The sequence below is a fragment of the Hyaena hyaena genome, unplaced genomic scaffold (genome assembly GCF_003009895.1).
Source record: "Hyaena hyaena isolate Hyena2069 unplaced genomic scaffold, ASM300989v1 scaffold_227, whole genome shotgun sequence".
NCBI lineage: Eukaryota > Metazoa > Chordata > Mammalia > Carnivora > Hyaenidae > Hyaena > Hyaena hyaena.
Genome location: NW_024080859.1, coordinates 157571 through 173457, shown reverse-complemented (window position 1 = coordinate 173457; position 15887 = coordinate 157571). Strand labels below are relative to the sequence as shown.

Sequence of the window (15887 nt, the reverse complement as noted above, 5' to 3'; positions counted from 1 at the left end):
CTGCTCACGCTGTCTCTCTCTCCTAGAAATAAATAAAACAAAAAAAAATAAATAAATAAAAATAAAAATAAATTCACCCCCATCTGCCCCACCCCCAGAGCGGCAATCAGTGGGGCCCTAAGGGCGCTGACTCAGGAACCGGCCCACACCCCGGTGGAGGTAAGGACGTGTAAGGCTGCTTTGCTCCCTGATCGCCCAAACGCCTGCTCTGGGCTTTGTACGTGGGTGGCACTCAGAAATACCTGTTCCCCCCACCCCAAGGGGGAAAAGCCCACAACAAAGTGCAGCGTCCGCACAGAGGAATTTGTATTTTATTTTATTTACTTATTTGTATTTATTTTTATTTTGTAAGTTTATTTATTTTGGGGAGAGAGAGAGAGAGAGACAGACGTGAGCAGGGGAGGGACAGAGAAAGGGAGACAGAATCCGAAGCAGGCTCTAGGCTCTGTGCGGTCAGCGTAGAGCCAGATGTGGGGCTCCAACCCTTGATTCACCAAATCCTGACCTGAGCGGAGTCGATGCTTAACCGACGGAACCACCCAGGCGCCCCGGGAATTTGTATTTTAAAGTAAAAATAATGCAAGGCATTTATTGTCGGGAATCAGCATTCCACTCCAGAATTAGGGATGGGTGAATGGGGGAAATTGCTGCACAGTGTGGGGGAGACCAGAGCTGTGAGAGAGAGGCCTTAAGTCTTCCCAAGTCCTGCTCTACTCAGAGTAAAGTCTAGACTCCTCCTGACAGCCCAGCCCCGCCCTCCACCTGCCTCCAGCCAGCTATCCCCCCACCTCATCTTTCTCCTCCAGTCGGACACTCCCTCCAGTTCCAGGTGCAGTCCTACCTCAGGGCCTTTGCATCTGCAGTTCCCGCTGCCCAGAGCGCAGTTCCCCACCTCTTTCCAAGCCTGGCTCTCTCACCCCCTTCAGATCTCTGATGGACACCCTCCTCCAATTTCATGTCACTTTCCTATCACATCACCATATTTCTCCTTCCTGACACATCCCCATCAGAAATCATCATTTGCCTTGTTTATCCTTTAGCCATCTGAGAGCTCTGAGAGACAGGGATTGGTGTCCCCAGCACCTAGACCTGTGGACACAGTAAGTGCCCTGTGATGGTATGACATGTATGAATGAATAATTGGAGAGAGGCTGACTTTGACTGGGGAGGTCAGGGAGCCTCTTTGAAGAAGTGCCATTTGAGCAGGAACCTGAAGAAGGATAGGACACGCTCGTCTCAAGCTCAGAGAGGTCAAGAGACTTGAAGTTTTTGGGGCGCCTGGGTGGCTCAGTCCGTTGAGTGTCCGGCTTTGGCTCAGGTCATGATCTCACGGTTTGTGGGTTCGAGCCCCGTGTCGGACTCTATGCTGACAGCTCGGAGCCTGGAACCTACTTCAGATTCTGTGTCTTCCTCTCTCTCTCTCTGCCCCTCTGCCGCTCATGTTCTGTTTCTCTCTGTCTCAATAATAAATAAACTTAAAACTTTTTTTTAAAAAGAGAGAGAGAGACTTGAAGTTGTCAATATTCAGCTCTAGGGGATACTGAAGATGGTGAGGTGGACCTGGCCCAGGCCTATGGGGATCAGGATGTGGAGAGGATGGTGGACGTGAGTCCAAGAATCCTCAAGAACTTCCACAAGTGCCAGCCTGGGATGGGGGGGTGGGGGGGGCTGGTGTCAGGAAGGACTGTGCAGGGAAGGAGATGCTGAGCTGAGACCCAACCAGTGAGGATGAGAGTGGGTGAGAAGCAATCCCGGTGGTGGGCACCGTTATGTGCAAAGGCTCTGAGGTGGGGCCAGCATGGGTGGAGTGCAGTCGGTAGGAGGGGGAAAGAGAGATGCCTGTGGCCCTAATGAAAGGGGAACATATGTTCTTATAAATAGGTGGAGAGAGAGAGACAGAAAAAAAAAAAAAAAAAAAAAAAACAACCAGGGAAATAAGGTGAAATGCTGAAGGCAGATGATCTACAGGGAAGTTATAGCAGAATTTTGTTTTCCTTTTTATGTTTCCATAATTTCCAAATTCTCTACAGTAAACACATACTACTTGTAAGTAAAGGGGGAGGGAGAAAAATATAAATATGAATCCCCTAAATCTCTGCCTTTTGAAAGTCTGGAAGGAAATGCACCAAGTTCATGACCCAGATGAATTTTAATTCTCCCTCTGTGGCATTTGATCATTACTTGGGATGATGATGAATTATCAGTGGGATGGAATCATCGAGGGACTTATTTAGGAATGAAGCCAGCTGTTCTTGAAGCCAGGGACTGCTTGATGACTTGTGTCATGTACGATTCTTCAGGCACGCGAGGAGGGGCGGGGCGGGGCGAGAAGCTGATACTTGAGCACAGAGCAGGCCCCTTCAGCACGACCATAGCCAGGAGCCAAGAAACGGGAATATCCCCCGAATCCACCCCGCCTCGCTTCCGTCCCTCCGTCCGCCAGGGGGCGCCGCGGGCTACTGTCCAGCTGCCAACTGCGTAGCCCAGCGGGCGACAGGCCCTCCTTACAACTCCGTTTCCCCATCCCTGGGGTGGACGCGGTATCAATTTTGGCTAATAGGGTTTATTTAAGCCCCGAGACACATTCAATGCCCCCACGTTTCTAAGATAATTCGGAAAGGTCACGGACACCACCCTCCAACCAAAGTTTACCCAAGTACTAGGATCAGGCCGTAGAGGGAAAACTGAGGCCCAGAAGGGGCTGTGCCTTGAAAGAAAGCATCAGGGGCCTCCTTTCCCCTATAGAGAGTCTGGGGGAGCCCCAGAAACAGCAGATATAGCGACTTGGCGTGGGGACAGGGGGGATTCTGTGCTTTCGTTGCTGTTCTGTAAGAGGGAGAAAAGGGGGGGGGCTGGGTCTAGGGAGAACAGAACCCAGACACCCGAGGATAGAAACTACAGGCACTTAAAGCGACAACCAGTGAGGGCACACGCAATCATAAGTGAAGACAATCTTCCGAAACAGCTCCCGGCCCCGAGCCCGCTTTCGTGCTCACAGCCGGGGCTCTGGAGCCAGAATCGGGTCTGGACAAAGCTTTGGTGCCGAAAATTCTCCCGTTCAGGTTTCCGGTCTCTTGAACGGAGCTGCCTGGCAGATGAAGGCGAGGCGCCTGGGGTGGGGGTGCATCTCCTTGGGCCTGCCTCCCCACCCCCTCGCGCAGGGCTACTCTAGAAGCACACAGCAGGCGCCAATAAATACGTGATAGCGGATGAAAGAATCAAGTGACGGGTGTGCCTCAGGAGTGGCCACTGGAGAAGGTGGACAAGGGGCCTAGCAAGACACCCTCTTTCCACACCAGGAATGGAAGCCCAGGAGGGAGATCCCAAGGGTGCCCGGAGAGGCTGCCCCCAGCCCCGGCCCCTCGGAGGGCTCTCTCAGCAAACCCACGTTCACACTGGCCCCCAGCCGGGTGCCTTCACTTTGACCGTGAGGCCTTACTGTAACTAAAAGCTTGGTTTTCTCCCTCGGTGGTGGGGGTGGTGGGGGTTGTGGGGAGGGGGGCAGAGGCAAGGCAGGGGCCACCTCGGACCTCTTCCCGGAAGGCCCACCCACCCATCAGGAACCCTTAGGTGCCTAAGGGCTCAGCCATCACGTTGGCCTCATGGTCCACGCAGGGCTTGCCCACGGGCCTCTGGTTGTCCAGGGCGAGGGCCCCAGGGTCTGGGCTGGCTTCAGGGACCAGAAGCTCATTGTCAGGTGACTCCGAGACCTCTGTGTCCAATGTTGTGCCCTCCTCTTCCTCCTCTTCTTCCGCCTCCTCCAGAGCCAGCCCAAACTGGAATCTGTCGGCGCCACCCTGCCCAGGGCTGGTCAGATCCACAGGGCTGCGGGGAATCTTGCTCTGGTACCACTCACGGTTGTCTTCCAGTGTGTCCAGCAGATCCTGTGCGTCTGGGTGCACCAGATCAGCCCACGTCTCCCACAGTGGGTGTGCGATGTAATCAATGAAACCCACCTGTGGGTGGATACAGGGCAGGGGGAGTGGGGGAGGGAGCTGTGTGGCGAGTCACCGTGGAATCTCAAGCTGGTCCAGCCTGCAGGCCTTTGCCCCGCTCGTTCCCTCTGTCTGGAATGCCAGTTCCCAACTCCTATTCATCCTTCAAAACCCTCTTCAAAAAGCCCCTCCTCTAGGAAACCTCTCCTGCCCCTTCTGGTCTCCCTCAACCCCTCCTCCCTGACACCTCAGGGCTGGATGTATGTGTCCCCCAGACTGGGAGCCCCTCCAGGGCCCCCCACATCACCCAAACAGATATTTCCAAACTCTGCGAGTAGGGATCCCTCTCCCCGCAGTCCAGAGGGAACGCGTCCCAGGCCTGATGCCACATAGCGCCGGGGAGACCTCACCCTTCCGCCGCTTCCCCTCGCTGGCCAGCTGTGGTCAAGCCAGGACTCCTGCGGTCGGCTCACCCGCTGTTTCCCTCCCCAGCCCCCAGTGCCTGATGGTGGCTCAGCCCAGGGGCCCTCAGACCTGGGACTTCTCCACCGAGGCAGTGTGCTTGTCACACATGGGGCTGATCTCCAGGCCCGATTCGCGCTCCCGGTCGCCCTGCTGGAAGAACTCGGCCATGATGCGGTCCGTCCACCGGCGGTACAGCTCCAGCGGCTTCGTGGGGTTGCTGAGGTCGGCGCAGTGCACCAGATTCTGCAAGACCTGGGGAGACCAAGGCTCAGGAGGGGCTCGGGCCGGGCCGCCCTCAGGCCTGGTAGCCTCCGCAAGAGGCTGGTGGCAGGAACACACCCATCTTCCAGGTGGGGAAACTGAGGCCTGGGTGGGAAAGAATGGCTAAGGCGTAGGTGCCTCCATTTCAAGTTCGCTGCAGAGTCGGTGCTTTGTAAATAAAGCTAGGTGAGAGCCATGGAAACTGAGGCCCCAGGGCCCGCTGGACACACACCTGGATGCGGTCAGAGTAGTTGTCCAACAGCAGGACTCCGAGGCTTGTCACCTTCTTGGTCTCCACCATGGTCTTGAGGTCGGCGAGGAGGTTCATGTGTTTGGACATGTCCGTGGCCAGCACCTGGGAGCAGACGAGGGAAGGTTGCCCGCCCCGCCTTCCAGACCCCACACCCACTCCGCCCCCGGGTCCTCTGAGCCTCGGTGTCCTCATCTGTGAAATGGGGGGACGTAACAAGATTCACTGCAAACCCAGTTCACAAGAGGAGCTGAGTCAGTGGTCCCTTCTCCAAGGTTGTTGGGTTCATGGGGGTACATCCCGCACAGGGGACAGGGCAGGAGAAAGAAATGAAGCTGGGGGAGGGGGGGTGAGCCGTGCCTGAGGACAGTGGTGAAGCGCAGCAAAGAGCATAGCTTGTGCAAAGGTCTTGATGCTGGATGTGTTCCCTGGAGGAACACAGAGGAGGCAGTTTGGGCTGGAGCCGGTGAATGCAGTAGCGATGGTGGGTGAGGGGAGCAGTGGGGCTCAGGGGGGTGTGAGGGGTTTATTCAGAGAACCATGGGAACCACAGGTGGATCTGAAACCAGGAAGGACCTGCCTTGACGCTCCCCACCCCACCCCCCGTGGCCACCATACGGCCAGAAGGGCTGTTTTCAGACATTTGGAGGGAAGTTCAGCTCTGAGCACAACTGTTTCAACTTCCCTGAAAAAAAAAAAAAAGTTTAACTGGACCTGAGCACAGCTAGCCCAGGCGTGAGCCCCACGCAGCCCAGAGGCTTCTCTGAGAATCAAAGAAAAAAATCTCAAAAATTCTCCCCAAACCTCCCATCTGCCTAAAATGATGCTCTCACTGGGGTTACCTATTGCCCAAGGCCCCAGGTCAAGTCCACCTCACCAAATGTTTAATTCCTCTTCACTTAGAGACTTAGTCTCCTCTGAGCTATCCCCACATGCTGTTCCCTCTGCCTTGGTCTTCCCCACCTCATGGCGCTCCACACCCCGCAGGCCCTGCCTGCCGATTGATTTCGGTGTTCCCTCCTGGGGAAGCCCTCCCCAACCTTGAGTACCGCTCCCCATAGGAGCTCCATCTCTGGGTCCTCCCATAATGGCTCTGCCTGTGGGTCCATCTCCCTCCCAGGCCATGAGTCACACAAAGGCCAGAATTCTACTCGTATTGGCACAGGGCAAGCACACAATAGGTGTCCAATAAATGCTTGTTAAATTAATGAAAGAGGGGCACCTGGCTAGTTCAGTCCACAGACCATGCAACTCTTGATCTCAGGATCATGAGTTCAAACCCCACATTGGGTGTGGTACCTACTTAATTAAAATAATAATAATAATAATTAGTAGTAGTAAAATAATTAATGAATGAGGCACAAGACCCCAAAGCTTACTGTTGTCTTCTGATCTGAAAAACACCCCATGGACAGACTTAAGGCTCAGAAGAAATTGCACCGGAAACCCCAGAAACTCCGTGTCTGAAGTGCAGCCAGGATTTCACTCACCCAACCAAGGGTCTGGTGACCCAGGGCTTGGACAGTCATTGCCCCATTTCACAGAGGAGGAAGCTCAGGTTCAGAGCGGGCGTGTCCAGGTCCAAATGAACCCCCCGCCAGGCCAAGACCACCCCACCCCTTCACAGCCGCATCTTCACCATGTCAATGACCATCCTGCGCAGACTCAGCCGCTGCTTGGCACTGAGGTTCTGAAAGATGTCACAGTTCTCTGCCTGCAGCAGCTTGAAGCCCACAGCCAGGTGGTGGTTCTCCAGCACAGAGGCGTCATTGTACATGAGCGCCAGCTCTGAGTCTGTGGGGGAGGCAGACCTCAAGACCTGTCCACCCACCAGCTCCACCCAAAGGCAGGTTTTGCAAATCCCTGGCAAACTCCTACTCGTGCATGGAGGCCCCAACCCTACTGCCCTCTATTCCATGAAGGTTTCCAGAATTCTGTCTTTCCGCCAAACCCTGCCCTGACTGCGGGTCTGGGGACGTTGGTGTGTTCAGCTCTCCCTCCTTGAGACTGGGGACCCCGTGAGGCCTTGGCGTGGCAGCAGGCAGTGCACACTGGGTGCCAGTTGAATGAACAACTGAGTCACCATCTTATTAGACTCTGGGATTGTTGAGTAAGAAGGCTCCACTCTCATCCCCTGCTCCCCAAGGATGCATACAGGAGGCACCTGGTAATTATCTGAGTCCTTCAGACATCTCGAAGGACCCTGAACTTTAAAATCTTCGTGGCCCCAGATCAGCTCTGCCATGTTTGTTATGTTCTCATTTATTGAGCACCTACTATGTACCTGGAACTGCTCTGAGCACCAAAGGGAGGGACTGTTCCAGGCATTTCACAAACAGGGAGATTAGGCTCAGAGCAGGAAAGGGTGGGCCTAAGGTCACGTGACTGACAGGTGGCGGTAGAGCCCCACCCCGGACTCACTGGTGTTAATGAGAAACTGGTTGGAGACGCCAGGATGGTCCACGTCATGGATGGCGCTTGCAAAGACGGCAGCCAGGACTTCCAGGTCTGTGAAAACGTCCTGGGCAGGCAGGGGGCATAAGAAGTAAGGGGTGGGCTCTCTGCACCCCGCACCCACCCTGGCTGCCTCTAGACTTAGGGCAGTACCTCGAGGGCAGGTGTGGCCAGCAGCACATGCGTGGACTGGGCCACATCAGCGGCGTGTAGGCTGTTGTGGTAGGCCACGTCGGCATGATAGTGACTCTCCAGCGTCAGAAGGTAGGTGACAAGTGTGTCTGCCGGGATCTGAAACGTCTTGAGCAGGTCCCGTTCCTGGACCATCACAGGCCTCCAGTCAAGGCCATGGCCTCTGGGCAGCAGCATATACCATTCCTACACCTTCTCTCCTTCTGAACTCCTGTCTGCCTCTCAAATGCCCCCTCTTCCAGGATGCCCTCCCTGCTCTCCCTCTGAACTCCCTTGGTGTCTCTGTCTTTCCCCGCTGGTCTATCTTTGTCCAGCTGTTCCCTCCAACAGTGAGTCTCTTCAGGGCCGGGCTCAGGGCTGAGGCTTCTTGGCAATGAAGTTTTCAACCTAACGAACTCCTATTCATCCTTCAATACGTAGCGCACATTATGCCATTCGGGGGTATCAGGGAGGATGTGAAGAATGAGTGCCCCCTGAGGTCTTGGGGTAGGAAGATAAGAAGGAAAGAGATTCCAGTAGCACTGGAAGCAAGGGGGGGGGTACCTGAAAGATGTTGAATATGATGGTCGTAAGGGGCCGGTTCCCACTTAGCTCCGCCACCTTGAACACATCAAGCCCCCATTTGTTGGAATCTTCCAGTTCCTAAAACGGGAAGAACTGCAGCTTAACTCCAGCTCAGCTTGCTCAGATTCTGGACCCCTGACCTCCCCCACCAGGCCTGAGCCCCACCTGCCCAATACACAGGTGGGCAAACTGAGGCCCAAGATAGGGCATCCACGAAGAGCCAGGACTCAAAGTCAAGTCTCAGTATTCCAGTTAGGGACCCACCTTGGCCAGCTGCCCCTCCTGGTCAGTCTGGACCCCAAAGCGTGGGACGGTGGCTGCAGACAGGCTGGCACTGTGTGGGAGCCCACGCAGGCCGCTGATCTGGGACATGGGCCTTGGGGTCTCCGTGGAGGTCACGCTGGGCAGCTCCATCTCAGTCTGCTGGTCTGTAGGTGGAGCGGGGCGGGGCTCAAGAAACTGATTCACCTGCTGGGGTCACCCTGCCTTGCCTCAGGCCATGGACCCTGCCAAGCCTCAGGATCAACTATTTCCTTTTCTTTTTTTTATTTTTTTTATTTTTTTATTTTTTTTTTAATGTTTTTTTTTTTTTTTTTTTTTTTTTTTTTTTTTTTTTAATGTTTTTTTTTTTTTATTTTTTTTTTAATGTTTTTTTTTTTTTTTTTTTTATTTCTAGGAGAGAGAGAGAGACAGCGTGAGCAGGGGAGGGTCAGAGAGAGAGGGAGTCACAGACTCAAACAGGCTCCAGGCTCTGAGCTGGCAGTCAGCACAGAGCCCGACGCGGGGCTTGAACCCACGAACCGCGAGATCATGACCTAAGCGAAAGTCGGACGCTTAACCGACGAAGCCACCCAGGCGCCCCAACTATTTCCTTTTCATCTGGATCAAAGTGAGCTTGAAGTCAAGTCCCTGCAGCTCTCTTCATGGCGGATCTCAGTGGCCCCTTTCGTTTGACATTGCCCATCGGGAACCAGGGCTCAGCATTTCCCCCAGAGAGCTAAATGCGCTTCCCATCTCCCAAGCTGGAGACCCAGCCGTCTCATCTCGTTCACTCCATGACTCCCTTGGAAAACTTCGACTCATGTTCCAAAACCCGAGCTTTAATACCCGCCCTCCCTCCTAAAAGTTCCCTCTGTTCCTCTCTCTGGAACAGCAGTGAGCCACGGGGCTGGAAGTGTCCATGCCTGGCTCCGTCCTCCCCGTGTCGCGGTCTGTAATAGAAGTCTTTTCTTTTCCTTGACTCTTCCTACCTCTGTTCGGCTGCTCGAGCAGTGACCCACCACAGCTCACCCAGGAAGGTCCGGGAGATGTACTCGGACACCTGGGTCCCAGAGCGGCTGGTTTCAGACAGGTGAGTTAATTCCCGGTTCAGCATCCGCTTGAACTGTAGGGAAAGGTGAGGACGGTGACGATGGGGGCACCGTGGGCAGAGGCAAATGATCCAGGCTACCTGCCCCCCTCACCTTGTTGGAGGCCATTTCCCCCACTGAGTGGCGCGTCTGCAGTGTCTCCAGCTGATCCAGACACCAGTCCAGCTCGTCCAGTGTCTCCAAAGCCAGCTTCTGCCCAGCGTCCTCTGGGGGCCGAGCTGGTCAGGAGGCCTGCCTTACCCCCCCCACCGCGGGGGACCCCATATCCCTCATACCTCTTTCTCTATATCCGGACCCTAGAGCCCTTCCCAGTAAGGCCACTCAGGACCTCAGGATCTGAATCCTAGATCTGTCCCCAAGTAGCTGTGACCATGGATGGGCAGGTCTCTGCCCCTCCCTGGGCCTCAGCCTCCCCATCTGTAATGTGCGTGCGGCAGACCCCATCCCGAGAGGTGTTTTGGAGATTACAATTAGCAAATCCCTAAGGACTCATGGGCTGAGTAGGTCGCCATGGAGAGGAAGTTCACAGCCGTCCAGCTGTGGGAAGAAAGGATAGGAGCAGGCACATTACCTGTAAGTGGAGGGGGCTGACTGCCAAAGAGGGGGTTTTCGACCGAAGCCTGCCTGCGGTACAAACGGCCTCCCTCATTCACATGGCCCCGTCCCCAAGTTTCCAGGCCCCGCCCCTATCGACCCCGCCCCTGTCCGCAAGTTGGGGCCCCGTTCTTTCGAGTCAGGCCCCACCTCAGTGTTGCCCACCTGGACTTCAGGCCCCGCCCCTCTAGGCCTGGTCCCGCCCCCTCCTGGCCGTCTTTCCCGCAGGCCCCGCCCCATGCCCGCACGCGTTGCCCCAGCTCTTTCTCCGCCTGACCCCGCCCCCGCCCCGGCTTCTGCGTACTTGGCTGCCCCGCGGCCTTGCAGGTGGGCAAGGGCTGCGACGTTGCTCCGAACCGTTCTCAGACTGGCTAGGACCTGTCGGAAGGGGTGTGATCAGCGCTGGAAAGCAGGGGTCAGTTCTCCCAGCCTTCAAGGGAGGAGGGGCAAATGGTGGGCACCCACCTGGGCAAAAGGCGTCACAATCATGTCTTCTCCGTGTCTGCGGGGGGAAGACGGGACATCAGGAAGGGCGGCCAAGAGAAGCCCTCCCGCTGGTTCCCACCTTCCAGCTTTTTATACACACACATATATACATATTAATGTTTATTTGTTTTTGAGAGAGAGAGCGAGCAAACATGAGAGGGGTAGAGAGAGAGAGGGAGACAGAGGATCCAAAGCAGGCTCTGCACTGACAGCAGGAGCCTGATGTGGGACCCAAACTCGTGGCAGGGAAATCATGATCTGAGCTGAAGTCGGATGCTTAACCAACAGAGCCACCCAGGCGCCCCACCCCCACCGCCATCTCCCAGCTTTTACCCAGACTATGCCCTCAGCTGAGTGTGCCCTCCCCACGTGACTACACTTTTGGCCCCTAAGCTCCCCTCACCTGACTCCTCTGAAAGCCACCAGGGCTCCTCTGACCAAGCCCCATCTCGCAAATAGTGAACCAGGGGCAGCAGAGGTCTTAACAGAGGCAAGGCGGAAATCATTGTATTTTTCATTTCATTATGGCTGCCAGGAAGCTCATATCAAGGTGTTTATTCGGTTGCTGCCAATTGGGCTTAACGTCTCCAGATCGCCACGGAACTCCAGACACAAGTCAAGCACAGAGAATTACTGGATATCATTCTCATCATGCTCGACGGAATAAGGGAGCTGTCTGGAAAACACCTACTTAAACTTCAAAGCTCAGCTCAAATGACCGCTTGAAGGAGGTGTGCTGAATGGAGGATCTAAGGAAGGAGGGAAGAACAAGGAGGTGTCATGCCACCAGCTGGACTCACAGATCACTAGCCACAGAGGAGTTCCGAGACATGGTCTTGGGTGAGAGTTCGTAGTCACTGTCGGAGCGGTATAGGAAGGACTCGCGCCTCTGGCTGTGCTGAGCAGGGGCCTGAATGACCCGGCCAAGGCCAGGCCCGGCCTGAGGGTCCAGGTTGCTTCTCCCGGATGAGAGCCCATTTTCCAGGTCAAAGCTGAAGGCAGATTAGACATGGTCAGTGCCAAGTGACCTGGCATGTGGATGCCTGGCTGTGGCTCACACTCTTTCTGTCACATCCTCCCTGGGGCCTCGGTGGGTTGGGCAGGGGTAGCCTCCAGCTTTTCTACCTCCTCCACAGGCACACCCCTACTCAGGGACCATGTGGCTCTCATTCCTCTGTCTCCACATCTGTACCCCGGAGCCCTTCCCTCTGGCAGCAAGCTGGATTCTGGGACATGAGTTTCAGATCTGTCCCCAAGTGACTGTGTGACCGTGGGTAGTTTCAGCCTTTCTCTGGACATCAACCACTTGGTGGACATGGTATACTCCTTCCCCCAGGAGGCTTTTAGGGAGTCACAACAGAGGACCTGAGGAGGGCAACTGTGCCTGTAAACTAAGGTCAAGGTCCCATGGTAAGTTCATGGGGACTGGAAATGGCTTCGTGGGCTTTCCTTTTTGGAGGAGGCCCGTGTCCTGCCTAGATCTGACATGCTCCAAGGCTCCCCCAGCCAGCTTTGGCGATGCTCCCCATCACCTGTCCCCACCCCCAGCTCCCAGGTCCCAGCTCATTCCTTATGGCCCTGCCCCAATCCCCATGACCACGCCCCCAGCTCGCTTGGTTGGCCTTGTCCTCAGGTTCCCCACTCCTCTGCTTCATTTTAGGTCCAAACGCCCTGCCTGTTCTCTTCCACCTCCGGGCCTTTGCACAGGCTGTGCCCTCTGCCAGGAGCACCAACGTCCCTCCAGTGCCTCTTGTTTTGGATGATCCCCAATACCCCCTCCCAGCTGTCAGCCTTGTGTCTCCATCACGCCACACCCTGACTGGGTAAGAGGGATCTACACCCCTACCCCTTGGGATTAGAGATCAGAGGAAAAGTGGAGGTGCGCGGGGAAACAGAAGTGTGGGAGAGGAGTTAGGAGAGTGAGCAGTTAGCAGCCAGGGACAGGAGGGACCATTTGTGTGGGGGTCATGAGCTTTTGAGAAGGGTATAGGCAGGAGAAGCGAAGACAGGAAGACACCAGAGACCGCCAAAGACAGCGGGCTCCTGGCTAAAGGCCAGTGTCCGTTTGGTCCCCTGCAAAGGGACCCCATCCCAGTCCCCCGGTCAGGGTCAGCACCGGCCGGAAGATTCTGAGCAGGGGATTCGCTTCAGACCGTGTTGGGGGTGGGGGATTCGACAAGATTCTGTACAGTTTCGCTGGATTCGGTCTGGGTTGGTCAACTACTGCCTGATTTGACTTGAGTGGGGTCTGATCACACAGGTTTGGGCCAGGTCCGGATAGGTTCGGTGGGGTGAATTCGGTAAGATTCGGATAGGTCCGACCGCGCTCGGGCAGGTTCGGATGCATTCGGTCATGTTCGCCTAAAAGCCGGCGGCGCTAGTTTCCGAGCAAGTCCGGGTGGCCCTCGGCCCGACTCGGGCTTATTCGGCTTCGTCCGGCCTCACTCGGGTAAATTCGGGCTTATTCGGCTGTGTCGACGGGTCTCGACCTTTTCGAGCTCGCCGCCTCCGAGAGAATCTCCAGATCTTTGGTTCGTCCGAGCGCCCGCTTCGTGACGTCACCCTTAGGGGCGGGGCTTCTTAACCCTACCCCGCCGGCGCCAGGGCTTAGTGGCTGGCCGCGAAACTCTCCGGAGGACTAGCGACAGCGGATACCCAAACCTCCCCTCGGAGGGGGGAGACCCGGGGGCGGTGCACCCCTACCCCTCCCTTGCCTCTCCTCAAATGTTCTAGAAGAGCAAGTCTATGGATCAATAGGGAAACTGAGGCCCAGAGAGGCAACAGGGTGCTGGATTCTCATCCAAGTAATGGGTGCAGAGGGTTAAGACCTGGGCCGGGATTTTCGCGCCGCGAGAAAAGCTGTTTTTCTTTCTGCTCTAAACTTAGCCCGGAACGGCGGGGTCAGACCGTGGTTCCATGACGCGGGCGGCGCGGAGCGAGGTCGCCTGGACTGTGAGAATTGCGCGTCTGTCCATCGGTTAGATAGGTAAACTGAGGCAAGTGGGCCTCGGAGGAACCCACCCTCCTCCAGTCTCACCTTCTGGGACTGATGGCTCTCCCTCAACGCCTTTGAGCTCTCTCCGGAACCCTCCGCAGGGACCCCTCTTCGCAGGCGGCTGTCTGGTGCCCTGGGGGCGCTCTCCGGGACCTGGGACACCCCTCCAACCCCTCCGGGACTGAAATGGCGCCATCAAGGACCGCGGTCACGACTCCCTCTACCCTGCCGGCTGTCGCTGGCCGTGTGACCTTGGTGAAGGGACCTCCAGTCCCTGAGCCGCCAGGTGCCAAATTATCAAGTGAGTACTAACGGGGCACGAATCCAGCGCGAGGTGCCAGACGCAGTCGGCGCCCACAAGCCCCACCTCCAGCGCCAGCCTCGCCCCCGAGCCCCACGGGGTCACAGCTTCCTGAAGGGGTCGGGATCGAACCCAGAACAGTGGATCGAATCCGTAGGACGTGTGTGGGGCTGCGAGGAGCCCGCGCTCAGCGAGCGCAGGTCTGCTTTTAGTGTGGGACCCGAACTCGCCTCCTTATACTGCGAACGCCCTGCTTCGAAGGTCCCCGTCAAATCAGGCCTTCATCTGTAGGCACCGAAGACCTTCGGTGAGGTTCCCCCCCGCCCCCCGCCCCGGGCCATCTAGTTGCTGGCTCCGGGACTGACCGGGGAGCCAGCCCAAGGGGAGGAGTCATTTCCTCCTCCCCTCACCTCCTGGGCGTTCAGCTCGCCTGCCCCGGCCCACGAGGGTCAGGAGAAGACGTGAGCCTCAGCCCGTCCGGCTCTGGGCCGCACAACTGGAAAGGGACAGACGCTGGTCCCCAGGGCATATGTACAGGCAGCGGGTGGAGGGAGACAGAGATGGAGAAAGACAGAGCCTCCAAGTACCGAGAGACAGACAGAGGGCAGAGCGAGAGAGATACCAGGAGAGGGAGGGGCAGAGCATCCCTACCCTGATTCCCCACCCCGCTCCAGCTGTCCCTGCCTCTGCCCTTCCCACCTCCAGCCTGGCGGTTCTGGTGACCCCTTCCAGGCCCTCCTTGTCGCCTCACCACAGCGGATGGGCCACAGTGAAGCGCCGCTGCAGGCGGATGCTCTGGTTTACCAGGAACTTCCTGAAGAGCCCGGGGGAGCCGCGAGGGGAGCCCCGGGGGGAGCCGGGCCCAGGGGCCGCGGCGGGCGCGGGGGGTCCCTGCATCGCCGAGACCGCATGGACGCTGCACGCAGCGCAGGCAGAGCGGGACCTTTTCTGGACAGCCGCGGGGGCGGGGCCCGGAGGGAGGGGGCAGAGGGCGCGCCGGCCCCGCCTCGCCGCTGGACCTCTCCTTGATGCCCCCACCGGGACAAATGGGGAAACTGAGGCACTGCGCTGGCCGCGACACTCTGCTCCCTTCATGGGGGGGGGTGGCCCCGTGGGCCCCAGAGCCCGGATCTTATGCCACTTCCCTCTGCGAAAATGTCCCCAGTTAGGACAGCTTTTGGGGTTGATAACTTGGCTGAAAAGAGTGAAATGCGGAAGTCGGAAAGGGAAGCTTCCTCCATTGTGGGAGGGTCACAGAGGCACGGAGTTTACCGAGGGGCTGCCCAGATCTCACACAGTGTTTCCAGCACCCCTCTGCCCATTTTCCATATGGAGAAAACGAGGCCTGGAGCCACTCGGGGCTGTGCAGAAACCACAAACCCTTAACCCCTTGGCCAGGTGAAGAAACTGAGGCTAGGAGGGAGGTAGTAATGGGCACAAGGCTTTGGTGCAGGGCAGCGGGGTTCAAACCCAGCCCCTCCCTCAGAGTCCCCCTCCACTAGGCCCCGCATGACCCCCACCCACTCTGACATTCCCCAGGCCCCGTCTCTGGATCCCTTCCGCTCTCTTGCTGTTTCTACTGCACAAACATCCGCACTCCACTCCCGCCAGGTCTTCTGTCTGTGAAGCATCAGCTGCCTCTCCTTTGCCCCAGGAGGGGCCCCAGGGGGCCTGGAAAGGGAGGTGTGTGTCTGGGCGTCTTCAGGGGTCTGTAGCAGGTGCTCTATGCTCTGAATGCTGGCACTGGGGTGGCCCTGGCCCATTCCATAGAAAGGGAAACCAAGTCTCAGGGTATCACACTCTGAGGCAGGACCTTGAACGCCCATGTCTGAGGCAGAGGCAGCTGAGGCCACACAGAAGCTCTAAGTCCTTATGTGTCCCTGCTGTGGGGGGACACCCCCTCCCCTTCCTGGGCTTTGGCCTAGGGGGTTTCATGAGTTATGGGGTGCCTAGACAAAAGGCACCCACATTTCTGGCACTCCTAGGGGAATGTGAGATACAGTGGGGATGATTAGAGCTT

At 56.9% G+C, this 15887-nt stretch overlaps 1 protein-coding gene across 1 annotated transcript; it reads right to left on the bottom strand.

Annotated features, from left to right (window-relative positions):
- Window positions 1-3566: 3566 nt before the first annotated feature.
- Window positions 3567-14779, bottom strand: PDE4C (phosphodiesterase 4C). Its single transcript, XM_039243276.1, has 15 exons — window positions 14619-14779; window positions 11372-11563; window positions 10551-10587; window positions 10390-10463; window positions 10063-10115; window positions 9585-9697; window positions 9412-9505; window positions 8386-8549; window positions 8101-8199; window positions 7519-7683; window positions 7333-7432; window positions 6551-6705; window positions 4894-5016; window positions 4470-4652; window positions 3567-3956 (listed from the first exon to the last, which is right to left on the bottom strand). The coding sequence occupies exons 1-15, from the start codon at window positions 14762-14764 to the stop codon at window positions 3567-3569; spliced, it is 2088 nt and encodes a 695-aa protein (XP_039099207.1). The 5' UTR covers window positions 14765-14779.
- Window positions 14780-15887: the final 1108 nt, after the last annotated feature.